Source organism: Pipra filicauda, unplaced genomic scaffold (genome assembly GCF_003945595.2).
Source record: "Pipra filicauda isolate LSUMZ 115617 unplaced genomic scaffold, ASM394559v2 scaffold17_size4572894_pilon, whole genome shotgun sequence".
Classification (NCBI taxonomy): Eukaryota; Metazoa; Chordata; class Aves; order Passeriformes; family Pipridae; genus Pipra; species Pipra filicauda.
In genome coordinates this window covers 2289580-2317354 of record NW_024104287.1, presented here as the reverse complement: position 1 = coordinate 2317354, position 27775 = coordinate 2289580, and the positions used below count along the sequence as shown (strand labels likewise).

Sequence of the window (27775 nt, the reverse complement as noted above, 5' to 3'; positions counted from 1 at the left end):
TTAGGTTTAATTTTGACAGTCTTTGAGGCATTGAGACTACCCCCAACATGCCAATCACTGTAAAAAAAACCAGGACAGTCCCACTCCTGCAGAATTTGCAGTCTGTTTGAACTGCAAAATCAGCAACCTTCAACAAGTAAGAAGTTTTAGACTACTTTTGTCATTAGATGAATTTCATCTCTTGTCACACTGCGAAAAGAGATGTGTGAAGAATGTCATTTTGATTGCTGCATCCCTTACAGACTTCACTTAACTGAATCTTTTGCTTGGGGTTTTCCAGGAGTCTAGGACCATGTGAGGCAGTGTATCACTAAAAAGTCTTTTTAGTGAAAGTTAAAGTTAAAAGAAAGTCTAAAGTTTAAGCTTTAAAGTCCTACTGCAGTTCATAACCTGTACATAAAACTGCTCTAGCTGCTGCAGTTCTCTTACCAAAAGAAAGGGAGCTACCCCCAAGGAGCCCTGGGCATGTGTCCGTGCCCCATGCAGAGAGAGGACACAGGCTATGGCTCATCTCTTAACACTCATTTAATAAGCTTCATGTTTCCCAGCATAGTTCTGGTATGCAGTATTCCCTAACAGGACTTTTATCCAGAGGCACTACCACCGAGTTGTCCTTGAGTTTGGAAGAAGACGGTGAGTTCATCCTTCAGTCATTTGGCTTAAGTGTGCCTGTCCTTAAATCTCACAGCATTAATGTCATTTCCCAGGAATAAAGGAAAAGCATCATCTTTCAGGAGTCTTTTTCTCCTGTTCATATTGACTCAGGCAGCTGACGATCTTGAAGTTGGTCTCAGAAAATGTTTATCTGCACTTCTTTGCACTTCTCCATCATCTGGTCAGATCCCTGCAAAATAGTGTCTCTTTACTCACTCATTTGCCAACCTCTTTCATTTTGAAGGTTTGGCTCTGTTTTATTCCACAAAGTACAAGACTTTTGTCTGTAGGACACAGGCTCAGGATGAAGCATTTTATACCTTTCTTGTCTGCTAATAGGAAACTCACATTGCCCATCTGCCTATAACACTGTGGGGGTCTATTGCACCTCATCATCTTGATGGCTTGTGACTGGAGAGCAATTTGGGTGGTTTTGCTCTGTCCCTGGGAACACTGCATATTTTTCCTTAAGGATTTGGCTGGACTGCCTCTTCCCTAGGCCTGGAGTGATCCATTTGGTATTTAATAAGCACTTTTTCCAGTATCATGATAAGGTCCCCTGAGAAATTCACTCAAGCTGCTTGTTGAAGCAGCTGTCCTTATTTGGGTTGTAGCTGGGGCTGTACTGAGTCCCCTTCCCACTGAACCCTTTCTGTGTTAGCTGTGCCCTGGCACTGTTGGTTTCAGTGTTTGTAATGGGACTTTAAAGCGTTCATGATTTTCATCGCCCTCCCTAGGCATTTGGGCAAACACTGTCCAACTCAGCAAGAACAGTTATTCGTTGCTCTTGTCAGCCACCCAATTTAACTCACTGCTCATCTTGAAAACGCTTAAAAACATGTTTCTTCCCATCCAGTCAGTGTCCAGGGAATTCAGAATAGGGCTTTCTGAAGAGCCTTCTTGTACTCCCTTCGTATCCGCAGGGATTTGGCTCCAGGAAGGAGTCCAGGGTCCCCTCATCCTCTGGATCAGAGGTGCAACTTTCTTTCCTCTTGGATGGTCTCTGTTGTTAAGGACCTCTGCTCTGAGCATACTGGCTGGCCAAGAGCAAAGACCCATGGGGGCTAGTAGCACGTGCTGAAGGGAACATAGGAATAAGGACAAACACCACTGATCTTTCTTGTAATGTACCCTGGGAAATAGCATTGCAGGAAGCTCACAGACTACCTCAGTAGGTACCCCAGCCCTGCAGGTGATGCTTATACATTCTCCTGAAGGACTCACATGTTACTCAAGCATCACTTGCCTGTTCTATAGGAGGCAGGGGTAGTAGAGTTTGGTAGAAGTGATCTGTAAGGATGCAGTCAGTTCAGATATCAGATTTGGTGTTGACAGGAGCTGACCAGGATGAAATACAAAGTTCAGACTCTGTGCAGTATGCTTTGTTGCATCTTACGGCCTAATTTCCCTAGAATTTTTTAATTGGACTGGCTTGTTACTTTGGCAATATCCTTTCCTGAAAATTCATATTTTTTTAGTATTTTTCAGATCTCTGCTCCTGCAGGTGATCCTACCAAATTTACCAGGAAACATGTGTTTTTATTAAATGCTATTTGTTCCAAAATCTCTTCTTAAGCTGAATTCATATGTTGCAAAACTAAAGAACAAGTTGGCTTCATTTTGTCAAAGCTAGTAGAAAAGCAAGAAGATGGTCATGGGTGTAGGACTGGATGGGAACCCATCCTTGTGATTGTACTGAGTTCCAGCTAAACAACAAAAATTAAAGACCCCTTTCTATGCCTAAAAGATATAGTAGGTAAAACACTCCAGGAATGCAGATATCTATCCAGTGGACTGTGTAGCAGAGACATTTTTCCAGTCTTCGTCCAGCAGAGCAGAAGACTTCTTACTGGGCTCTTGACTCCTCCACATGTTGCATGAAGATCTGCAGAGCCTGAAAGGCAACACATTATTTTAAAAATAAGGCAGTAGAATCTAGCTAGGAGCACGGCTTTCTGTTCACACTTCTGTAAGAAAGTAAGCCCTGGCAGTCCATCTTCCACTGATGATTGCTCTCTTTTCATCTCCCTCCTTTGTTTGCTTTCCTTCTACTCATTCTAGATGCTGCTTCTCTATTTTTTTTCCTCAGCCTTGGATCCTGTTATTAAAATCCATCTTTCCTCTGCATTTGGTTTAAAGCTCCTCACTCATATTTAGGGCGGCACCTCCACTGTCCACATCTTTTTCTTTGGACTTGTCTCCTACATTTTCTTTTGCTATCCTGGAACTTACTCTTGTGCCATGTTTTCCATTTATTTTCCATCAGGCTGTTTTTTGGTATTCCTTGAAGGGACAGGAGCAGATAAGAGGAGCAAAGAGAGAAAAATCAAAAGCTAATAGGAAACTTAAAAACTGCAGGTAATTGTGAAGCAAATAATTGACCTGTTTTAGAGCATATTTGAGCATAAGACATACAGTTCAGATTGAACCCTGAGGGAGCTCAGAAAAACCTCATGGATGAAAAATGCCCCATATACTTTGGACAGCACTTTACTGGACAAAACATCATATGGACATCTCTCATTTCATTGTCCAGGATTGCCCATGGACCTGGAAGAGTAAAATCAGTATTTTGCCCTCAACTGCAGAACTAACTCGTAATTAATTCATGGGGGAGTTAGATCCCAGTTTCTTCCAAGATGGTGCTTTTTAGCGTCATAATGATACCAGCCATCTTTGCTGTAGGAGCTGATGTTTGTAGCAGTCAGTTTGTAGCAGGGCTCATGCTTAGGCTGACATCAGCAGGGATCCTGACTGGGGCAGCTGTGTGTTAAAAGAAACAGGGAGTCATGGCAACTCCTTATTTGGGTGACTGTTTTGTTCAGCCCATCCCCTCCTGCCCCCCTGCCGCCAAGCTCATATGCGCTGTGTCAAGGGTGCTGGAGCTCTTCCAGGGCTGGGACTAGCTGAGCCAGGCCGAGAGCCTTGTGACACCATCATGCACATGGACTGAATGAAATCTAAAGAATTTAAAATCCCGACTAAATGTGTTGGGACAGAACTGCTGAAAAAAATGTTTTTGTTTAACTTAATTAGAGGCACCAAGTGAGCAGCTCCACTGGCTCAGCACCCGAGCACAAAGGGAGCACGTCAGGTCATTGCAAGGGCAATGGGAGAATAAAAAGGCCAGGATGGAAAAAAGACCTGGGCCAGGAGCGTGACACAAGGAGAACTGCCAGCTTCCTAAATGCTTGTTCAGAGCCAGCTTTCCAGAGAGGCCGGGAGGCTGGACTTTGTTGGCCAGTGGGGATTATATGCACCTATGGTTGAATTGGACTGAGCTTATTTTTCTAACATGGGCTAGCTCAGCAGGAATTGTGATGGCCCGGGGCTCAGCACTGCAGATGGAGCAGCCTACCTGTATAACGACAAATAACAGGAGAGTTGCTGAAATTGTAAGGTTTATGCTGCGTTTCAAAGTCTGGAAATATTTCTGAATTAACTAGTTCTCAAAAACAAGGGCAGTTAGGCAGGCTGTTTTGGACGTGGCTAGAGAGGGCTGCTAACCCCACAGCTGTCTCTGGTGCTCAGCACAGCGGTGGCTGTGGCTGCTTTGTTACTGGGTTGGGAATGAGAAAGCAATGAGCAAAGAGTGCATCGGACCCACAGCCCCATCCTAGCAAATGGGAAGACGCTTTTGTTGACTCAGTCAGTCTCTGTAGCTTGTTATTCCTTGAATAAGGATTTTTCTTGCAATCAAAGCAGGATGACCCACAGAAAGATGCTGTAGGTCAGTGTGAGGTTTGTTGATTAAAATCTGCTGTTTATGCTCTGAAAAAAGCCTGTACCTCGTGCTCCTAAACACCTGTCCCTGCATGTGTTTAGTCTTTTCTCATACAGATTCTTTCCCCTATAAATGGGTAGCCTCTTCTGTCCCCTCCCACCCTCCCTTCTCTGCCTCGGGCCATCATTCTTGCTGTCACAGGAGAAACCCCGGGGATGTCAGAAGGAGCTACATGCCCTGACTTTTGTGAGCAGGCATCTACCTGTGCTCATGGATTCTGGCCATGGAGGAGGGTTGATTTATTATCGTGATGGTGGCAGGAGGCGTGATGCTCCAGCTGAACAGGGTGACTGTGGCCCATGCTGCCCACCCCTTCTGTGCGTGCCAAGGTGCAGTCGGTGCTGAGGTTTGGCTGGTACATGCTGTAGGGAGGAGAAACCCCCCCTGCAGACGTTTCACGGGGATCTCAGTTTTCCTGAGTTCCTGTTGTATAAATGGTTTGAATGTGTCTGCTCTAATTAAATTTCACTTGGAGGATTTCAAGACTACCCTTGCGTATTCATGCTTAGATATTAGGATAAAAGGGTCATTCGTGTTCGAGTTTCCAGGTCATGCCTTATAGATTTATGGCACAAATTTGACAAAGAATGGCTCTCATTATCTAAATGGTACAGACTGCATTACTGACGACAGGATTTAAAACTATTTCAGAACTATAGTAAAAATGTTTAGTGTTTTTAAAATATTTCTACACATTGTCTCACTGGTTTTAGGGAAGCTGAATTGCTACCAGACAGGGAATTAATTGTTTAAGCAAAGCAGTTTGAGTGAAACTAGGAAATACCTACTTGCTCAAAATACAGGCAGAGGAAACTCCTCTCACCTCCGTACAGACTTCACTGGATTTTTAGGTCAGAGCACACAAACAGCAGTAGGATTCACCTTTTTCCCCTCTTCCTAAAGTAAATGTAATGGGATTAAAGGAGGGAAGAGCTGGAACCTTGCCAGTATCTCACTGCACACAGAGAGCTTAGTGGGATTCAGCCTCCTGGCTAAATAAGGAGTCTAAAGGAGCTATAATAAGGCTGGATTACAAAATGAGTATTTCTTATTTCCTCCTTGAGAGCTGCAGTTGAGATCACTTAGAATATTTAGGAAGCTAATCTGTCAGTTATGATTAGGGAGAGCAGCCTGATATCTTATTTCTTCCCTTTTTAACAGAATTCCATCCTGTGAATCCAGCCTGTGTCTCAAGTAGATATGAATCTTCACTTGTGTCCTTAGTTGTGTAGGGATGTGTCATTTTTGTTGTGCCATACAGGCAAGCCAGAGGAGAGCAGCAAGAAACGGAGCTCCAGTGGGCGCAGGAATCCCTCCCCATCCTGCTGTGAGCAGGGTCCATGAGTGGGTTTGCCAGGAAAAAAGCTGATGCTGGTGGGTATGAGGGAGGATGGACCCAACTCTCCAGGATCCAGTGAGTTGGGGTTTCAGGGGCAGTATTTGGAGTGCAAGAATAAAAACGTATCCTCCCTGACTCATTAACGCACCCAAAGCTTGCACTTTGTGCACTTCACAGGGCACATCTGTGGCACACTTTTATTGTTCTATGGTATATGCACTATTTCAGAACTGTCTGGTTATTGGAATTAGGATTAAACTCTCTTGATAATCTGAGATCTCTGGAGATCAGGACATATTTTTTTCCTCTTGCTACCTATAGGCGTATCTTTCTTGCATCCTTACTCAACTGGGTGATGTCATGGATAACTACAGCCTACTCAGAAATATCCATCCCACTGATTTTCCCAGTGGAAGGTTTGTTTGTGAAACCCTGGCTTGAGAAATTGACAAAAGGCTGGGGATTTTGCAATTGTATTTGTAATATTGGACGCCTAATAAAGATTTCTCAGATGTCTGTTTTGCTACTCATTCAGTTTTAATTGGTGAAAATGTACATTTCAAGGTTCTTTCACTCCACTAGAAAAAGTGGCTAAAACACAATCTCTTTTTTCAGGTAGCAGAGCATCAAAGCATGGTCATCAAGGAGTCTGTAGATTATTAACAAAGCGTATTCAGAGTGTAGATTTCAAATACAGTTAGATTTTCTTTTTGAGCAACTCACTACTCCCCCCAAATAATAGTGAGGTAGCAGCAATGTTGCTACTTCACAAAATGTTACGACAAGTTTGATAGGACTTGGCAATAGAGCATTCAGCTGATGGCATTCTTCCATTACTGGGAAAAAAACCCTAATTTTTTAATAAAAATATAATTTAAAAAAAGTTTTAGTCCTTGTGCCTCCAGGGAAGGGCTTGGACTTGTGACCCAAAGGTACCAGAAATTTCTACTTGTGTGTGTGCACATGGGAAACTGTAATTTCTAAGCCTGTCTCATGATAGCTGAATGTGGGGTGTTTTTTTTTTTTTTGTTGGTAATACTATCCGTCTCACAGGGGAGAGGAGAAGCCAACTCTATTTATAGTTCAGATTCACTGTCAAATGCTATCTTTCACAACAGTTTTATAAATGGTGCGTGACAGATTCTCGACTGGCACAAGCGAGCAGAAAAAGAGAAGTTGTGCCAATTCACGTTAGTCGAGAGAGAAATCATCATGAGGGTCAGGCAGCACTTCAGAAACACTGAGCAGCACTTTGCTGAACCACTGTGACACGTGTCTGCAAGTACAAGTATTACTATAGATGGCATTTAATCCTGTATTGCACCTCTGGAGAAGGCAAACAGCCCCTATGCACCGCCCCTGCTGCAAAGTCCTGTGCCCTGCGAGTAACTGTGGCTGGAGGAGCCCAGCAGAGATGGTGAAAAGTATTGGATGTGGAAAGTACACTTTTACAACAGGTAGACTCAGGAGGTAGGCTTCTTAACGCCATTTCATAAATTCATCCTAAAATTAGCTTGTAATGGCCATCCTCTTGTGCTCAGTGGAAAAGTGTGTATTAGGCATACAAAATTAAAGTAATACCATGGCAGGAGCAGCTCATGTTGCTTTTTAAACCCAATAGCTAAATAATACAGCAACATCCTCTAAAGCACTTCAGTTTCATAGGAACCTAAGAGCAGTTTTAGGTATACATAGATGTGGATAGGGGTTCAGAGCCCCTGGGTGACATCTCAGGCTTTTTTCTTCTCCTCTAAGCTGCCATAAATAAGACTTTGAGCTCCAGCACGAAGGAGAGTTAGTTAAGGCAAATAAAAACCTGCATGGGAGAATGAGAGAAAGTCACTTGAAAATAGACTTGTGAAATGAGTCTTAGCCAAATGCATGGAAGATTTAAGGTCTGCTTTCTTGCTAGTTATGTCTTGAGTCAAATGAGATAAAACTGGTGGGAAATACTGTGAAAGCCACATCCCAGTCTAGCCAGCATCTTTGTGGTTCGTCTGGTTAGTCACTCAGCTGTAGGAGACATCTGAGAAGGTCTCAAAGCAAACTCTCTTATCTAACAATGCCTTTTTTTTTTTTTTTTATGTGTGTTGTTTCTCTCTTACTTGCTCTTACTGTCCTGTTGGGACTGGTTCTCTTCTATTTCTATACAGAACCAAAGTCATCCTGACTCAGACCCATTCATTGTGAGCTTTCGGTAGTTTTGTGGTGGAACAGGCCTAACAGCTTCTTCTAGAGTTGTTCTCCATTGACATTGGAAGCATTGATACCATAGGCCCCTCGGATCGGACCTTCTGAACAAATCTAGAAGCCAAAGGAGCCCCTTGGAGAGCCATGATGGTGGTAGATTGGAGCCACTGGTTTGGTGGCTGTTGGTAGCCACTTTCAGATGCTCAGGCTGGGAGATGTCACTGTCCCTAGGAGCTGAACATTTAAGTCACATTGAACATGATTTATAGGGAGAGGAGAAATATCCTTCTGGTAAAGATAACCAGTGATGCAGATACCCACAAATAAAAATGTGGTTAATTACCTTTTTGCCTTTCCAAACATATATGGATCCAGTGCTCTTCTGCCTTCATTTCTTATAGGGAAGGTATCAGAAATGCTGCTTCTGTGGGCATCAGCGCCATCTCTTATGATCTATTGGGCAGAATCAGCCACTCAGATCCTCTGAGGCTGAGCATAAGCCAGCAGAGTTTTGCCTTGTCTTCCATTGCTGCAAATAAGAAAATAACCTTTTCTTCAAAGATTAAGCTTAGTTGATTCACAGAGCTGTAGCATTTGCAAATAATTAAAACTGGATTTTGATGCAGAAGAGCATAGTTTGCTGCTGCAGTTTTTGAAGCCTTTTCTGTCTTTCCATTTACATTGGGACTTACAAATACCCATCCATAATCTCTTTAGAACAGTCAGGAATCAATGCCTGGACTTGCTTCAAATGTGCCTGTTATTTTCAACAGGGAGGTTGTTTCCATGTTATACAGCACAATAAGAAGGGATGATCAGTTTTCCCTTTATTCATCTGATCAGTGTTTTATTTGCCTTTATCCATCCTTCTGTAGCCATCAGTTGAAGGTACACTGAATTACCTTTGTTTTTCTGTGCAGAAGAAGGCATTTAAATGTGCAAGTAACTTAATCCACACCTGAAAACACTGGAAAAGAAGTTGCAGGTCAGCTTAAAAATATGAGAAATGTTTTGATCAAGAATCTCTTCTTCCTTGGAGGAAAAATAATTCTTGCATTTAGGCCCTAAGGACTTTTTACATACTGTGATTCCATTCACACAAAAAATCAACAAATCAAATGCTTACTCAGGCACAGTATCAGATCAGAATTTTAAAGTATTTTTGCTAGTGGAAATCAGTCTTTATTTAATGTGTATTTAGCTCTTCACTGTATAACCCATAGTCTTCAAACCCACTGGATTTTATTATCCATATTAGCTCACTAATTTATTTTCAGTAATTTTCTCAAAATCTGTAAGAATTATAAATTCTTTCTTACATCAAAGAACATTTTTAAATATTTTCATTTGCCTTGCAGCTTCAATGTTGTTGTGTGGGTTTACAAGGGAAAACTCCTTCCTAGTTACTTTGCTCCAGGACCACTTCCAAGGGTTCAGAGCTGGATTTCTCAAGGACCAGACGAAAGAAGGGGGGTCTTGTATTGCTTAGATGTGCCGAGCTTTGCAATGCTGAGGACCCTCGTCTCTTGGCAATCGCCACTCAGCTCCTAGTGCCTTGTATTTGGTAAAGATGGGATTCAAGTAAATTATTAACTGGCAGATACGGTGGCTTGGTTTGCATAACATTTGACATTAAAACTGGCCCTTACTCCATCTGTGTGTTTTGGAGCGGAACCAGGAACTAAATTTAGCTGGTCCTGGCTCCAGGGTGAGCATGGCCATCGGTCCTGCCTGCAGTGCTCGCTGTGACCCGCTTTCCTTATTGATTTACAAGGAGCGGTGCTTCCTGATGGTTTTCACATGTTTTGAATGACATTGGTCAGGTTTGCTCTGCTCTTTTTGTGATTCTTTGGACATAAATGTAGTGCTGTTTCACTAAGTATGCTTTTTTGGAGTGGATAAATACTGCTCAACCAGGCAAGCAGCTACTCAGTTTAGTAAAAAAGCTGAAAAAAAGGGACATTGAAATTCTTATCTGCTTTTTAGTATTTAAGCCTCTAAAGTAACTGGATACTAGCTTTCAAGTTTTTCTTCTAACTCTCATGCTTTTTTAGAATAAACAATGTCAGAAGTATGACTCCAGGCACTGGAGACTCCAGTGACCAATTTTGGATGACCTGCATTAGGAGTGGGGACTTCAGTGTGGCTGACTTTCAGTGTTTTTCTAGATAGCAGCAGCAGGGTAGCAAAAAGGGCTTACGCCAGCTCTGTGTCACCAACGGGTCCTCTCTGATCCAGTCCAACTAGCTCTACAACATGTTTGAAGAGGACTAAGTCACCTTCCTAGCTGCACTCTGATCATATCCCAAACTTTACTAGCTGTCAAACTAGATTATATTTCTATATTCTTGTCTGCAATGGTAATTTTGTTCATTATTTTCCCTGTTTGACAGGAAGAGCTAATTTGATACTTGAATTTTGAAGATGGAGAGCTCTTGAATTGGTAAATTGTGAGATAGTTTCAGTGCAGTGCTGAAAATACTGATTTTTGTCACAGAACAGACTTAATGAGGTACTTCTGACTGACATTTTAGGAAACAATTTGTAAAAGAGAAATTCCTTTCAGGATTCACTCTAGTTATCAGTGATGAAGTGGCAGCTGAAAAAGCAACATGATGAGAGTCTCCTGCCTCAGCCTTTCCAAGCAAGAAAGGGTGTTGCCTGTAGGCTCAAGTCAGAGCAGTGCTGCATGCATAGTGAATTAAAATAACACAGAAAATAAGAGACTTCTGTCAAGGCAATTATCCACATTTCTATAACTCAGGTGATGTATTTCTGTTTCTCCAGCAACGCAATCGGTCCCCTCGTCGCGCTCTGGCTTATCTACGAGCAAGGTGGCGTAATGCAAGAAGCGTCGACTCCCGTCTGGCTGCTGTTTTATGGAGGTGTTGGGATCTGTGTGGGTCTCTGGGTCTGGGGTAGAAGAGTTATCCAGACCATGGGTAAAGACCTCACTCCAATCACACCATCAAGGTAGGTCCACAGGTGTCATTACAGCTTTGTGAACTTTGTGTATGAACCAATCTGAGAAATTGCTGCTCCAGTATTTTGTTTGTAATGCAGTTTGCTGGATCTGCTGTGCTTTGATATTAATGATAACCTTGCTTTGACTTCTCCATCTTTCTAAAAAATGAAAGAAATAAAAGGAAGAGGAGAGAAAGAAAGAATGAGAAAGAATGAAAGGAAAAAAGATAACCCTGTAAACTAATACTGAATGTGTTTGAGGCATAGAGGTCTGCATGAACAGTCTTCTGCTGATGACCTAATTAATATGGCAGAAGGTGCATTTGGAAATGGCAAGATTACAGAGGCTTTCCCAGTGCGCTTCTGACTATTAAATGTATTTATTACAGTAATTTTCATCCTTAATGCATATTCGACCTCTGCTGGTGCTTAACCGAATTACTAATTAGGCATGATTCACTGCAGCGTCGAGTAGTAAAAGTCCCTGACGCAATGAGCCATGCAGCCAGGTTACTACAGATGACTAGCCTGTGCCGTTCCCATTATTCAACCCTTCCTTGTTCTCTTAACTTATTTGTATGACAAAAATCACTTGGAGATAACACAGTCAAAAGAAGAAACGGGTAAGACTTTGGCACGCTGCATGGTATCAGTCCGAGCTGATGCAAAGAGTGATTGTGAAGTGTTTTCTTATGCTTCCTGCAGTGGATTCACTATTGAGTTGGCTTCGGCGTTCACAGTTGTGGTAGCTTCCAATGTTGGACTTCCTGTCAGTACTACACACTGCAAGGTATGCCTTTGCCCAGCGACTGCAGTCAAGGCAGTCTGGACTATTCATCTTAAAATTGTGCCACTCGAGCCAGGGATAATGGCATGGCGAGGGGAAAACAGCCGCTGACAGAGGATGGTTAGACAGAGGTGCATCGGCGCATCTCGGTCATGCCAGTGACATTGGAAAATAATCAGGCTTCAAAAAAATGCATTGGAGTTGTCACAGTAAAGTCACAGTGTGAACTCCATAGCTATTGGTAAAGAAAAACAGCACTTACGAAAACATGACATCAATTTTAAAGCAAATGATTACAAGGAAGAACCTGGTTTCCTCTGACAGTGCCATTTGAACCTGGTCGGGTAACATTTCTCCCTTGTTCAGAGGCTGCGCACCATTCATCATTTATACTTCACTTTCTTGATAAGTGCATGGCATGGGATTTCCTGCATATAACTCTTTTACTACAGGTTTTCCATCTGTCTTTTTTTTTTTTTTATTTCTTCACAGTGGATTTTGCATTGAAGTAATGTGTGCGCTAACGGTACTTGTAGCCTCAAATGTGGGTATTCCAATAAGCTCCACCCATTGCAAGGTATTGGAGTTTGCAGTGATCCTATCAGTAAATCACATCACTAGGACAAACCATAACAAACCACAAGAGATACCAATTGTTGCAGATTGCCTTCACTATGTGGTGCACCGTGCAGACTGTGATCGCAAAATAACGAGGTTCACTTTTAAAGCTGGTACAGATGAAAGCAAAGTCAGCATTATAACTAATTGCACAAAAGTCTGGACCATTTTTCACCCTTACATGATTGTACTAAACTAATATAGACATATTAAAATAACATAGATCTGTAGTTTGTGTGAACCCAGTTACATGTGTTTTAGAGCAACCTCTATGAAAAACACTGCTACATTGTTAAGCTAATATTTTAATGTCTCTCTTCTTTTAAACCAACTTGTCCTCACTTTTGTGCATTATAATACAGAATCTGGCCCTTATAATCAGTTCTTTGAACAAGGTTGTTGGCTTTCTTATTATTTTCTAAAAAAGACCACTTTGGAGTATAGATATCGGCTGGGTAATGAGCAGAATTTAACTGTGTCATATGGTAGGCTGTGTGAAAAGACATTTATATTGCTTGTAGACATAGGGAGTATGTGCACATTTACACTGCTGGAAGAACATAATGGGAATTTAAAATTATGTTCCCTGGGAAATTTTCAAGTCAAATATCCCATCTTTCTCTCCTTTGCTTCCCTATGGACTCCCAAGGTCTTGGACATGCAGAGTGGTTGGTTCTCTCACCCACTGGCAGGATGTGGGGAAGCCCCTCCAAAATCAGAGACCCCAGAGTGGCAAAGTCCCTCAGTGGCGTGATATGCCACCAAGACCAAGCCCTAAAAAAAGACAGATCCTGTAGAATTCACTACTGCACCCTGGAGACCTTGGAGCCCTTCCAGCCTGGGCTGGGGCTGGGGCAGGCAGGCAGGTTTCCGGGGCTAACTGCTCCACGGCATGGCAGGCGGGCTGGCAAAAACCCTGGCATTCTTGCCTGTGACATTGACCTGGTTTCCAGTGAAAGAGTCAATTGGCCTTTTTCTAGTGAAAACCATTTCTTCAGAAAGCCTTCCTCTGTTGCAAAATCATTTCTTTCTTCTGCCCTGGTGCCTCTTTGAGAAGCAGCCAAGACTGAACTGCTCTGAAAGGCTGTTCAGATTTCCTGGCATTGACAGAACTCTGGTTCCTCTGAATCAAGCAGGGAGGGGAAAAATAATAACAATGTGATCCACTTCTAAAAATGCTAGCCTGAAACCACCTCCCTTTAAGATGACTGGTATATCAAATGCATGATGAAGAATTTGCCAGGGAGAATAATACAGCTTTGATTATCCCTGTGTGCCTGAAGCACTTCTAGCCAACTGTTGTAAAAGAGAAAACACACTTTGGTGCAGATAAATAAACTGAATTTAAAAAGAAAATGTCTTGGAAGCCATAAGCTAATGAGGGGGTGGCATGAGGAGGTATTCATTCCCTCAACGCAGTTAAAAGCTTGGTCTTTTCTAACTGTAGAGCAAAATAGTTCTTTTTTAAAAATACTTTCATAAAAGCAGTTGATGTGGTTAGTGTGTGTCTGCTCCCTGTAGTTTGCTGTATCTCATTAGATGGATCATTCTTAATGGAAAGATCCACTTTGCAATAGGATTAGACTCTTCCAGGACAACATGTCATTATAACTGACTCAATGTTTCAGCAAAGTGAGATTCTGAGCTGAAAGATCGTAAGTGATCAACACAAGATAAAGCAAACACTTGTAACAGATTAATTCCTTGTTTTCTTTGAGGGCCCAGAGAAGGAATAAAAGGACTGTTATATATCCTTTGCTCCATGTAAAAATTCCTCTCTGAAAGCGCTGTCAACCACTGAGTCAAAAATACTGTCTTAAAAATTAGCAGGAAAATTATTTTGCCCTAGAAATCAGAAAGAAAAGAGATTCGAGGTTAGCCTGATATTGAGGCTCAAGCATCAGGGAGTGGAAATTATTCCTTTACCCAATATTTGTTTTTGCTCCACTGCAAAATAGAATTTGCAGAAGTGGGAGCCCTACCAAGGGGTGTCAGTCAATTGAACATGCGGTAACTAAATAAACTGATGGCAAAGAAGGAGCCGCATGAAACAACAGAGGTGGAATGAGACCTTTTTAAGGTGAAACAATAGTCTGTAATGAAAAATGGAGACTAAGTATGAAGGAAAGCTCTGAGCAGCAGTTTTCAGGTCTCGGAGCAGATGTGGTGGCAAATTGGTAGCAGGAAGAGAAGCATTAGCTTCTGAGAAAGATTCGTCAGTCCCTCTCAGATCAGGAGCTGCCTTTGGTCCTAAATCAGAGGCTTTGGTCTACATGAGGTGGTCACTGCTCGATGTGCCTGTCCTAAATCTAGAGCCAAGCAGCTTTTTCATGCTCAGTGCCTGCTGAGAGCCTGAACTGCACCTTCACGTTTGCCATGAGTCAAAGGGGAGAAGAAAATCCCTCTGAAAGCCTCCAGGTCAAGGAAGCCTGAAGGAAATACCTCATCTTTTGAGCCTCCAAAGGAATTTGTGAATCTGAACGTGGTAGCCACATCGCTCTGCCTGCACCAATTCAACCTCCCTTAGGATTTAGCACCGAAAAGCTATTATGGTGTGAATGCATACCTTGCCTTTCTATTGCCCAGGTGGGCAAATGATCGTATCGAATGTTACACATAGCACCTGTTATTTATTCTAAGATTTGAGATGTAGAAATAAATAGACATTTCTCAGCTGTAACAGATAGTGTTCATGTACAGATAAAATCACAGTGCAGGAGTTAAATGCTTTTCCTCTGCAAAAGCGACTTTGCTGAGGTCATACTGTCAGCTCCGTTTTGCCATTATGATTTTGGGGTTTTGAAAAATATTCTCTGTGCTGCTATGATTGAATTATCCTGTTCTGTGTGTTCTTATGATACATCATTGCACAGGAACAAGAGCCAAGAGCATTTCTGTAATGCTTTAAGCAGAGCATACTGAAGGCAAACTGCACTGGTTTCAAACCAATCTCAAAGTAGATATCATCTGAAATTCTGCAGGTGGTGTAGTGTGCCTACACCCAAGTTTTAGTTACTCTCCTAACCTCTAGTCCATCAAAATCACTATTAATAAACTAAACTTTAACAATGTTTGAAACAGATTGCCAATGCCATCATTGCTGATACCTTTTAAATTTCAGGAAGGACTCGGAGACTAGCGTACGTAGACTGCAGGCTTACTCAATAAGCAATGCTTCTTGTTGCAAGCATGACAGATGGATGCTAAGGACATGGAAAATGGAAAGCTGAGCCTCACAGCTGAGCTGCTGGAAAACCAAACGCTGTTTCCTTGAATTAAGGCTTTGATATAGGCAGAAGTGTGGGGTTCCTCTTCACTGGGCTCCTCCTAAATACAGAATAGCATATTATCCACTCAAGCAGTATTCAGATGAAATATTATCCAAACGATTTCCTTATTGGATCAAGCTTTAGACAGAGGCCTTACTGGTCATAGAATATCAGATTTAGTTTTCCCTTGTTCCATCACAGGCACCCTAGAGTTACAGGGTCTTCCACAAATAACTGTCCTCCAAAAAGGAACATTAAGCAATAGTTAGAAGCTAAGTAGGTATTAACAAAAAATATGGATTTGATATCTCCATCCCGTCTTTCCCTGATTCCTTGTCCTCCTAGCATTTATCATTTTCCGGGCTCTGTACATGGGGAGCAGCCCGTCTTTTGATCTGTAGGCAGGGACTGATACTCCCATTAAGAAAATAAGCGGGTAGGGAGGGATGGCACATGCTCAGCTGTGTCTTGGAGTTTCCTTACCTTCAAAACAGGATATTCCTTCCACATTTCTTGCTGCTTTACCATGCACTTTGAATAGACATGCACATGTTTTTGCTAACAGCATGGAAAGCCACTTCCAGGGCAGAAAGAAAATAGAGAGTTTCTGAAGTTTTTGTATAATTTTTCACTGAAAATGGTTTTTTCAGCCCAGTTTTTTTCTTAAGAACTAATATGCTGGGTTTATACCTGAGCTTATGGACTGAAAACACGGTCAAAGGAAGAAAAGGTTGCAGCTTTGCCATGCTACAATGTGTTTTGTCTACAAAACCACTGACCTACCCCGCTGCCCTAGCAGCTGTGACTATGAAGGATATTTTGGTGGTTCATCCACTTCCCCACCATTGTCTTGGTGTCCTTGCAGTTTGTGTACCCCAAAGCATCAGGCTGATGTCTTTGTCTGCACGGAGGATTTTAGCTCTGGATGCTTTGCTTGGCTAGCTGGTCCAAAAGGGCTGGTTTTCCTCGGAGGGCTTGGACTGATGAGTTTGATGTACTGCATCTAACCTTGCACTGTCTATCTGCCCCCTGCCAAGTCACCCTCACTGTCACAGGGTGGGCTCAGCTGCTTACCTTGCCGTTGCTGTCCTGTTTATAGCCCACAGTATTAAAATACAGATATGCTGTTTTGAGTCACCTCCCTACGCTGGGCTGTAAGCTGCAGAGGTTCCGCAGCTGCTGGGTTTGGGCAGGACATCCCAAACCAGCAAGAGGGCAGGCAAGCGGGACATACTAGTTCTCCTGACCTGCCCCATGCAACGCTCTCTAGCAGAGCCCTAAAAACAACTCTCCTGGTTTTTTCATAATTTAGACTGCAGTCTGGCCAGACTTGGTGGACACTTGCCCTGCGCCCTGTGGACTGAGTAAGGTGGAGGGCTGCCTCAGTTCCACTGATGGCTGATGCAGGAGTTAGCAGGACAGAGAAAAACCTACAAACATATTTATTTTCCTTTGGCCAACCGCAAGACTCATGAAAAACAGATAGTTGAAAAATAAAGGTTAAAGCACCCTGGAAGTGTCACCCTCCTGCCACCACACCCAAACAGAGCCATTGTCATCCTCAGGGTCTGCTTTATCTCAGAGCATCGCTTGGTATCAGCTGGCTGGCATTGGTGTGGTTGTGGGCATATTACAGGCGCTCAGACCTACCCCTCACATCTTGTCTCCCTCTCTCCTCCCCACACTCCCAAGGTTGGCTCCGTGGTGGCCGTTGGCTGGATCCGCTCCAAGAAAGCTGTTGACTGGCGCCTTTTCCGCAACATCTTCCTGGCGTGGTTTGTGACTGTGCCAGTGGCTGGCTTGTTCAGTGCTGGGGTTATGGCGCTGCTGAGGTATGGGATCTTGCCTTACATCTGAAGAGCTTCCTCTGCTGGGAAAAGGGGAAATGGCCAAGCTACTACCGAGGGGAGAAGCGTTCCCGTGAAAGAAGCAGTCGGAGAGGATCCATCTTCCATATCTAACTTCTTATCTACTGTACATAACAATGTGTCATATTGGTGACATGGTGATGTGGTGCCATTTCTTATATATTACAGAAATATATATGCATATAGTAGGTAACAATACCTAAGTTATATTATCAGTGGGGTGAAAATAATTACCTAGAATTTAATATTTAGTAAAATTTGTACATAGTGTATCATTTTGGTGGCTATTTTTTAATCTTTTGAAGAAGAGTATGGATTAGGAAATGTTTCTTGTCCATTTGATATAAGAAGCGAGGTACAGGACTGCATAACACATGAATTTTTTAAAGCTATTAAGATACTGGAACAAAATAAAATGTGCAGAAGTGCTTTTCATAAAATAACTTTGTTCATATCACATTGATCTTTGTGTATCATAGCGTGATGGTTATGGCTGTGTAAATACTTACAACAGTAACTTTTAAATGGTGCATTTCCCTTATATATTTTGGATAAGAAAGTTTAGGAAGTACCAAAGAAGCAGGGGAATAGCTTGCCAATATTATGTTGTTGTCTACACGTGTGAGCGTGTGTTGTGTTTCCCAACCTCTAATTCAGCATTTTCACCAAGCTCCAGCCAGTGAGGCTGGGATAGTACTGTTCATGTCTTAATGTAACTTTAAAAAAAAAAGAAGCGCACACAAAAAAGTTAGCTCTTGTGACTTAGTAGGCAGACCATGGTTCTCCACATTAGCTGATAGTAGACTGACTTCATTTTGTGGGTTGATACTTCAGTATCTCACTGCTCACCTTCTACCTTTCCCCTTCAAGTCACAGCTCCCAGTTGCCCTCCTATCAATTCCTGTGGGAGAATAGACCGTCAGTCTCCCCTTTTCCTGTCCATCCAGCCACAAGCACACACTCTCAGGTACAGGAGCGGGACCGTGGCATGCACGGCACCCCCGCGTACAGAAGCGAAGGGCAGCAGCTGTTAGGAAACGGGCCTAGCCCTGGTTTTGTGGTTGAAGGTAATGGGCGCCCATGGGAGTGCTGATCCATGCAGGGGATAGCGTGAGAGACAACGGGGAGGATGTGAGCAGATGCTGCCTCCCCCGTGGCAAGTCCCATCCGATGCCACAGCCAGCCAACCTCTTGCTGTGCTGCCAATAGCAAGGAGGGGATGGGAGCCTGGCCCTGCATGGATGGAGGTTGTATGGTAACCAGCATTTGGGATGAGATTTTTTTCAAGGCAGCTCAGGGGAAAATGTCTAGCTGCATCCCCTGCATGCCTTTGGAAAGCACATTTGAGTGAAGGTTACTGTTTTGTGGGTGGGAGGCAAAGGGCAAAGGGTGCCCGGAGGAGGCTGGGAATCTATTACTGTTTAAATGCTGCTAAAATTTTGATAAAATGTTCTTGGTACTCCATTGTGACTTTTCCATTGGTCATTCATACTAAATTTATAATAAAAAGATAAACAGCCCCTATAATTGCCTCTTGCGTTTTTCCAGTGTTACTCAGCCGTAATGGGAAAGCTCCCCGGGCAGTTAAAACCTACTCCTTGGCATCTGCTGACTGTTGTTCTTTGTCTGCTGTGGTCAGTGGGGATTAAACCACGCTTTGTGTGGCACTGACAAAACCTCCCTTTTCTTCCTGCTGTCTGGGCAGCCCCAGTGCCCAGCCCTTGCTCTGTCCAGGCTTGGCTCACAGGCGTCTCCCCGTCAAGGTCTGGGAGCTTGGGGGCTGTTTCAGATGCATTCCCTGGGCACTTGCTGCCTCCAACTGCCGCCCTAACTCCAACCCTCCTTTCTGGGCCTCTGTAAGCACTCCTGTTGCTGTGGCACTGTGGAGCTCGGTTTCCAACCCCTCTGAAACCCTAGAGCTGGGGTATAAATAGTGCTGGCAAATGAGTGGGACTGGTGGGCAGCGGCTGAGTGACCAGAGTAGCCAGTAAGTGCACGAGACAATTTGGGACCTGTGGATAAGGGTGGAAGGACTCACCATGTCTCAGCACTTGCATAAACACTTACCTGCCAGTGGCCCAGCAGCTTGCCACCTTATTTTATCTACAGAGACAAACCACACTTCTCTTCCTGCAGCAGCAGGGACCCAGCTGCAGCCCTGCCAGAAATGGGCAGCATGTGGAGGGCTGTGCCAGCTCTGGGGGTATGTGATAATCCCCCAGCACATGCAGCTGGGTGTCTGTCAACACACACATTTAAAAATAAAAGTGTTATGAGGGAAACGGCTGGCAAGGAGGCATCTCCAAAATATCCCTACCTGCCCCAGATACACTAACCTTTAATCTGGAGGAAGATGATGGAAAGCCCAAAGTGACTCTCCACAGCACGGAGGTGTCCTTTGCCACCCCAGAGAAGCAGAATCACTGCAGGGGAGGCATAGTTAAAATGCCCTTGGCTCAGGCAGCAATCAAAATAGGTACAGGTCTATTTTCAGCTCAAGAAATGGTGAGGGATTTGCATTTTTTCAGCAGTGTGGGGGCTCAGTGGGGCCCAAGAGCTGAGCTTTGTTTAGCCAAGCAGATGCTGATGGATCCTGACAGGGACATGGGATGCTGTGCACCTCGCAAGGCTGCCCCATCCCCTGGCAGAGGTCTTCCCACCTGGATTCACGGTCATCAGGGCTGCAGCCCTCCTGGGCAGGACACAGGATTTCATGGTTGTCATCAGGAAGACCTTGCTGCATGCTGGGGAGAAGTGTGCACAGAATGCAGGGGGCTACAGCAAAGGTAAGCACAAGAAACAGGTTAGAAGGTAAGAAAGACAGAAACCTGATGAAAATATTTATTACAAGTAAAAAACACTTCTGGCTGCAGAAATGTGGGCCTGAATTTCAGAAAACAAAGTGTCTATAAAGTGGCTCATGGACAAATGGTAAAATCCTCGACTCAAATTAGCCTGAGGAGAGCCAGTTGGCAGTGTGTGAAGGTGCTAATAGACTCTAATTACCCTCATCAACCTCTCCTGGTGCCTCCAGCCTTCACCCCACTGCCAGATTTCTTAGCTTGCCTTGGGACTTGCCTTGTCTTTGCATGTCTGATGATTGCTAGGCTGATTCTGGGACTTGTTATTGCCACCGGCTCTGCTCTGCTTATGCTGCTTGGTACTGTGCCCCATGCTGGTGAAGTTGCTGTGGCATGGTAAGCCGTGCATCCTGGCTTGTCCTCCCCAACAGAGCAGTGCTGTTCTTCCAGCACCCTGCTGCTGGTGTTCTATTTCCAAGGTAAGTATCCTGTGCTAGTGACTGGTCAGGCTGGCTGAGCACCCCTTGGGCAGGAGGTCTGCCCGTGCCACAGGTACTGAGGCTTGTTCTGGTGTTGGTCACTGAATGTTCCTTGCAGGGCTATGAGTGGTGTGAGAGCCCAGGAAATGCAGCTGGGAAATGTGTGGGGCAGGGCAACCCAGAGGCATAAGGCCCTTAGTTTGTTTGTGGTAGAGAAACCTGGGTTGTTTTGTGAGAGCTTCTAGCCCAAAGTTGGGGACCTAGGTGCCCCTGGACTGCAAGATGATGCTGGAAAGGACTTGGACAGATATGTGTTTTTGGAGGGAAGAAGACTGCTTGAATGAGTGTCTTGTGCTGTTGCTTCTCTAGAGAACGCAACTGACGAGAAAAATGGGTTTGTTTTTGTTTTGGGGTTTTTTTGGTTTTTTTTTTGTTTGGTTGGTTTTTTTAAAGTTTAGGGACCTTTGGTTTCGTGTTCTTCCTTTTGTAGACCTTGCTTTAGTTACACTAATGATATGGCCTGATGGATCTGATGGACCATTGATTCCACCTCCTGGTTGCCAAAAAGAAGTCTGAACTGGAGTAAGATTTTATTACCATTGTGAATGTTTGTAAGCCTTCATTTTCTAAGCAGTAAAGCAGAACAGAAAAGAACTATATGTAACAAAAATGAACTGTGCTCTGTCCAGAATTCTGATTTCTTAGATTCTAGGAGAAAAATTTCTTCCTGTTGCATGGAATTAAATTACGTTTTCATACTGACTGACACAAGCAGACTTTGCTTCTACGTGTCTTGCAGAAGTAACTATTATCTGACTTGAGTTCTTAAAACTAGGCTGCTGAACTTCTGGAGTGATGCTATTTTAGCACTGTATTGATGAGCACACACTCTGTTCTGAGGTAGCATTGGTCTGATAGATTTTATATGCATATTGCATCACTTGTTCAACTAATTGCAGTTTTCAAAAGGGCATTATTTTTCCTAAGTGAAACAGTTTTTTTAACTTGTACAAATATGCTGTGCTTTTATCAGCTTTAAGGTGCAGAAGTTTTTGAGAGAGTGAATGCAAACAACAAAAGCTTATTTCCTTCCTTAAATATAATCAGCTTTAAACCAAAGTTGGTGCCTGGAAACCAAGCACAAACAGTGCCTGAGTTGCATGGCTCCTCACATCTGTCCCAGCTGACACCAAATATCCAAATTCAGAAAGCTGGCTTCTCATCCGATAAACCCTAAATTCAGGGATGTGACATACGCTCCTGCTTGGCAATGGTGCTGCAGTGCACGTATTTACTGTAGATAATTGTTCATTGCTGTGCTTCAGAAAGAGGAAGTGGAGTGATAGGTGTCCAGCTGATGGCCAGTCCTCTTCATTGCAAAGCTACAGTCAGCCCCTGGACCCACAGGATGGTGCAGTGTGTGCCAGTTCCTTTCCTGCGAGCGGCTCATGCAGCTTACAGAATTTGAGTTGCTACTAAAGAACATGATCCTTGTTTCTGATCTCTCATTGTAATCTGAGGTTCTCTGTCTCTGAAAGCTGACTCTACTAACTAGGAAGATTAATCTGCAAATGTTACCTTGCTACCTTGATGTACTTCGTAATGGATGTTCTTCTCTTGATTTGATAAGACAATTTTGAGAATCTCCTTGGTTCCTATGGAAAGCAGGAATACCTGGAACAGCCCAAGGTTTCTATTCTGAATAATTTTTTGCATGCCCGAATCTTCCACTCATTCTTGCTTCTCGTGGACTCCTGGTGATCTCTGTAATGGAAATTGCATGTGACATGTCTTTCACACTCATGGGCTTATCAAAGTAAAGCTGACAAGTTCTCTCTTCTCAGCCTCTGGCTTTGTATGACAACCTGTAGTAAGTCCTGGCTGCTTCCTGACAGACGACTACTTCTGTTTCCCACAAGACCAGAGATGCTTTGTTACACTGATAAAGTGCCTGTCAGAGTACTGGGGTCAAGTGCTGCTCAAAATACACCAAAAGCAATGGGGAACTGGCACAAGAAATTATGAAAGGGAGAAAGGGGCTTGGGGCTAGACCCAAGGACCATGAATAGCTTGGTTACTTTATGGGGAGAAAGGCATGAATTCAATTCTGTGAACAAGCTTTGGGTGGTAGACAACGGTGAATGCCTCCAGATTTCTTAGGTCACAGCCATGTACTGTGTTTTCCTGCTTTCCAAAGTTTTAGATACTTTTTTTCTAAGCACTGTGAACAATTTGGATACAGAAATCTGTGCCCAGAATCTTTGAGACAGCAGTTCAAGAGCTATGTTAAGTAAGGTTGGCTAAAAACCTTTCTACTTACTTGGGTTATTGTTTCTAAGCACTGCAGAAAGAGGTTAATAGGCTTTATCAACTTGCAGGCTGTTTTCTTCCATAAAAACCTGTCCTTCTTATCCCATCTTTATCACAAATAATGTTCATTAAGGCAGAGTTCCCCTTCCTTTATAAAGGCTGAGGTAAATGCTCTTAGATATCATTTGAAGAAAATCTCCTGAATTCATTGAGTATTTATGACAAAGACTTCGTACTTTTTTGCTTCATTCTTTCATTCTGGGTAGTTTACATCAAATGAGTTTAAAGATATTTCCTTTGTTACAAAAAATTACTCCAGTTCCCCTTCACACAGGAATGTATAGAGATAAACAGTTCTAATTTGTAAGACCTGTTAACAAATGTGAGAAGTTTGCAGATGGTGTTGATAAAAAGCACATTACCAAGATAAACAGGGTAGAAATAAATGAGATGGAAAGGACATACTAACAATACCAAAATAGCCTTCAGAGATCAAGAGGTTGCAGCTGAGACAGACAAACAAAGGCAGAAGCACAAGCTGCTGATGCAAAACTAGAAGAAAAACAACAGCTACAGAGATGCCAATGGCCTTCCTCAAAATTCACCAGCTTAGGTGCCTCTGTTAGAGTAGATTCAATTTCCAATCTGTTGCTTTTATTCTCATGCCAACATTAGCTCTAGGGCAGAGATGGCCTCTAACTTTTCAGATGGAGACACAGAGACAGTGGTCACAGAGCCAAGCAAGCATCTTTCTCCTGCCCTCTCTGTCCTCCAACCCACCAAGGTAGTGACTCTTACTCTGTACAGCCAGTTTCAGAAGTAGTCCTCAAGGACTAAATTTCCACTTAATGTAATTGAGAAAAGGGATGTAGGGCTTTACTGCTAACATTGTTAAGCAGCTATTTTTACTGAAGCTACAATTATCGCTTACAAAGCAATTCAGTGGGTAATGGAAGAATGCTTCAAAACCTCTCAGGTGCTACCTACCCACAACACTTGGAGAGGCTCCCACTCTGAAACATTCAAGTTCAGATCTTGTCTGTTTACATTTTCCATTAAGATTCTGTATATAAAGAGCTAATAAATGTTTTAATACATTCTTCATGAAGGCATAGAATCCAGCAGACTAGCAAGTTGTTTCCACCTGTGGTCTGTAACCACCTGCAGCATTCATTGATGTATTTATAACCATCTAGATATAAACAGCAAATGTGATAACTTAGATGATCTTTAAAGTCCCTTCCAACCCAAACTATTCTATGATAACACTTCATACTCTTATAGCCCACTGGAGAATGGACTTTGATATGAAGTTGGATGATAATTATATTACTTAGAGGACATAAATTAATTTCCATTTACAGTTTAGTAACACATGCGATAGACAAATCTGCTACAAACCTTCTGACAGAAAATACTGGGCAAGGAAAATTTGTCATCCTTGGAAGAAAGTCTCAGTAAGGCAATGGCAAGTTTTTTATCAAACTTACTGAAAAAATGAAAAAATAATTAATTATCCAGGTACTATCTGGGATAAAAATTGCAAAATACAGGGATATCTTGGTGTAATTATTTGGTATGCTCTGCTTATTCCTACTCAATATTCCATGTTAGATCCCTTTAATCAATTAAGCAGGTACATTTATGATGCAGGAGAAACTAAGTGGAACAACCTTGGACATGATGTGCTTGTTGATTTGTCCTGCCTTCAGCCCGTACTGTGCTAATGCAAGTGTGCCATCAGGTGGTACAGAATGAAAGAACTTGATAAAAAACTGATGCTCTAACTTAAGCCTATTAGAGGAGACTGAGTGTCCCCTAAAATGCCACCTTTAAAGCTGTCAATAACAAGGGACAGCTACTGATAATGCCACCATAACACTAGGTGGGAAAGAGCTCTACAGCTGGGGTTACTGGCCATGTAGATACAGGGGCAAATGAGTTCAGCAGGCTTTGAGGCTCTTAGAACAGGCTTATATAAAAGTTTAACCTTTTTAGAGTCTGCCAAAGGATCAAATTACCACAGAGCAAGGTGTATATCCCACCTGACAGAACCAATCCTTGTCAGGGATTTCTGAGGGACCTACACTTCCATCACCAACCTCCCTCAGTGTCTCAAACCTGAATGCATCAATCTCTATGTTACTATGAGAAAATGCTTAACTGCTACATCCAGGTAACTTGAGTGTGTGCAAGGGAAATATGCTTCAAGAGCTGCTAAGGCATCCACGGTGAGCAGCACAGAGCTGTTTGAATCAGGACCACAATTGTTTATTTCCTAAACTCCTCCCCAAAGCAGCTTGTTCTTGCTGTCAAAAGCTCTATGAAACATCCAGATTTCCTCTTTTTCACTAATTGTGAAGACTTGCACTCAGTACAGCTCTCTATGGTCAGCTGAGCTTGGGATATGTCTGTATTTGTGTTCTTACCAACAGCCCACCTCTCCTGGCAAAAAACTCACAGGAGCATAAAGGGGTCCCTCATTTACTCCCTGTGGAGTATCTGTAATACTGGGATGCTGAAACAGCCACATGTTTTATTCTCTGTCATCAGTATTTACATGGAATGAGAGACGAAAGTGGGGGGGGGGGGGGGGGGGGGGGGGGGAGGAAGGACACGGCAATACACTCTGTCAAATAGAGGAGCAGTGCTTCCAATAGTTAAATGGCTAGAGGAAAAATGAGACTTTGCAAACATTGTGAGTGACCATATTTGTATGGTGTATAATATGTAGTCCAGGAAAACTGGGGGAAAAAACAAGGGCATTTTGGTATTAGTATCATAAAACAAAGTAAAACATAGTGCATGCCAGCAGACTTTCTAAACTGCCAAGGAAGTGCAAATGGCAGGGAAAAGTTCATTGGAAGACAATGGCAAATAATGAAAGGTGATTTAGTAGGAGATGTGTACCAATTACATGGGAAAGCAAGGAAAGGAGGGAGGGAAGGAGCACTCTGTTCACTAAAAATAAATGCACATCTGAAAGTGTTTGTTATTAAAATTGCTGTTACTCTCTCCTCACTTCCAATGTTGTTAGAAAAGGAAACCTGCTGGTATATGAAGGCATGATATGGAGGCTTGGAAAAATGTAACACGTGAAAAGCAGAGGCTGTGCGTTAAAGTGGTGACTTTGTCCTTTCCTTTTTAAAAAGCAAACCTTAAATGGGCTTTTCCATGCCCCCCAGTGTGGATAATGTGATGCTCAGGCCTGTACAGACTGACTGTACAAGTCAGTCTGACGTTTGCTGCTAATGGAGCTGCGTCAAATAAGGGTCATCAAAGCTGAAGGCAGCACTGGAGGCAGAAAACAGAAATCCCAGTGGCAGAGCAGCAGCAGGGTGGACACTGCCCACCTCTCTTCACTGTGTTAAAAATGATGAATTTGGCTTAGATGAGGTTTTAATTGAATTTACCATTTCCTTTCATCTGCCTTTCAGGCTTTTTATTGCAACTTGTAAGGCTTCTCCAGCTTCCAAACTGAACAGGTTTAGGGCTTGGAAGCAGTTAAGTCCTGCATTTTGTGGGGGGGGAGGTTGTTGAAAAACAAAATGAAGTCCTGTGTTTTGGGAATTTGAAACTAGGCTCATCTGGGCAGTTTAAGGTTTTGAAAACTGAGATGAAGTCCTGTGTTTTACTGCTTGAAAACCAACACTAAAGTCCTGCATTGTTGGGGCTTGGAAACAGGCTCATTTGGGCAGTTTTAGGGTTTGCAAATTGGAGACCAAGTCCTGCATTTTTGGGCTTGGAAACAGACACCAAGATATGTGTTTTTTGGGGGCTTGGAACTAGGCTCATTTGGCCAGCTCAGAGGCCAAGAAACTGAGGCTAAATCCTGTGGTCTGAGGATGTAGAAACAGGGACAAAGTGGTGCATTTTTGGGGCTTGAAACAATGCTCACATGGTCAAATCTAGGGCTTGGAACACAGGAGATCAAGTCCTGGGTTGCTGTGCTCAGAAACATAGACAGAGCCCAGTGCTTTGGGGCCTGGAACCAGGACCGTGCTGCTGTTCATGGGCTGGCAGCAGAGTCCCAGCTCCATGTGTTTGGGCTCAGCCCAGAAGCCCCCTGGCTTTTCCTGAGGAGGGTGCAGGGAGGCAAAAAGCGCTTCCTGATGTTACTGAACAAATTATATTTCTTTAAAAAGGAGTTGATGCAGCAGTGGGGGAAGATGCTGGAAAATTCTTTTAACCTTAGCACAATACTGTTTGATCCCTGCATTTGTAAATGCTTAGTTTTGTACCATAGAGTGCTTAGTAAATGACATAACTTTCCTAATAACTTTTCTAATTAAAAGTTTTAATTAACCTTTCTAATTAATTGCTTTAATTAATCATAAGCAGTGTAATTTTCCACTCTGTCATATGCCAGCATTAAGCAAGGTTTGTCATAAACTGCTATTGTGGGAACACAGTTTGGAAAAATTACTGAAACTATTAAGTTTTGCTAAAACAACTGTAATCAACCTTGATATACTTCAATGATCTTACACATAGAAGGAGGTTAACAAAGCCTGTGAGAGAGACATATTGCTGAAAACGGACACAGGGAATGCAGCATTTATGGACCACAAAGGCATTTTGGAGAACCCCAACATAAAGAAGAAACTAACAAAGACAATTCTACAATTGTACTGAAACCTTCCCTATCTGGGAAAAAGATAACAAAAATAACTGAAAATTAGCATAAGAAGCAAGAAATCAATAACCAATAG

General features: G+C 42.9%; 1 protein-coding gene across 3 annotated transcripts in view; it reads left to right on the top strand.

Annotated features, from left to right (window-relative positions):
• Positions 1-19000, top strand: part of SLC20A2 (solute carrier family 20 member 2) — a 57414-nt gene extending 38414 nt beyond the window's left edge. The window contains exons 9-11 of one of the 3 annotated variants that reach the window (XM_039379867.1): positions 10755-10940; positions 12211-12295; positions 17298-19000. In XM_039379867.1, the coding sequence (XP_039235801.1) occupies positions 10755-10940; positions 12211-12295; positions 17298-17462 (436 nt within the window). In that variant the 3' untranslated portion in view covers positions 17463-19000. Of the gene's footprint in view, positions 1-10754; positions 10941-11636; positions 11722-12210; positions 12296-17297 lie in introns of all 3 variants that reach the window. The other 2 variants (XM_027721730.2, XM_027721728.2) reach the window with 2 other exon arrangements.
• The last annotated feature ends 8775 nt before the right edge of the window (positions 19001-27775 follow it).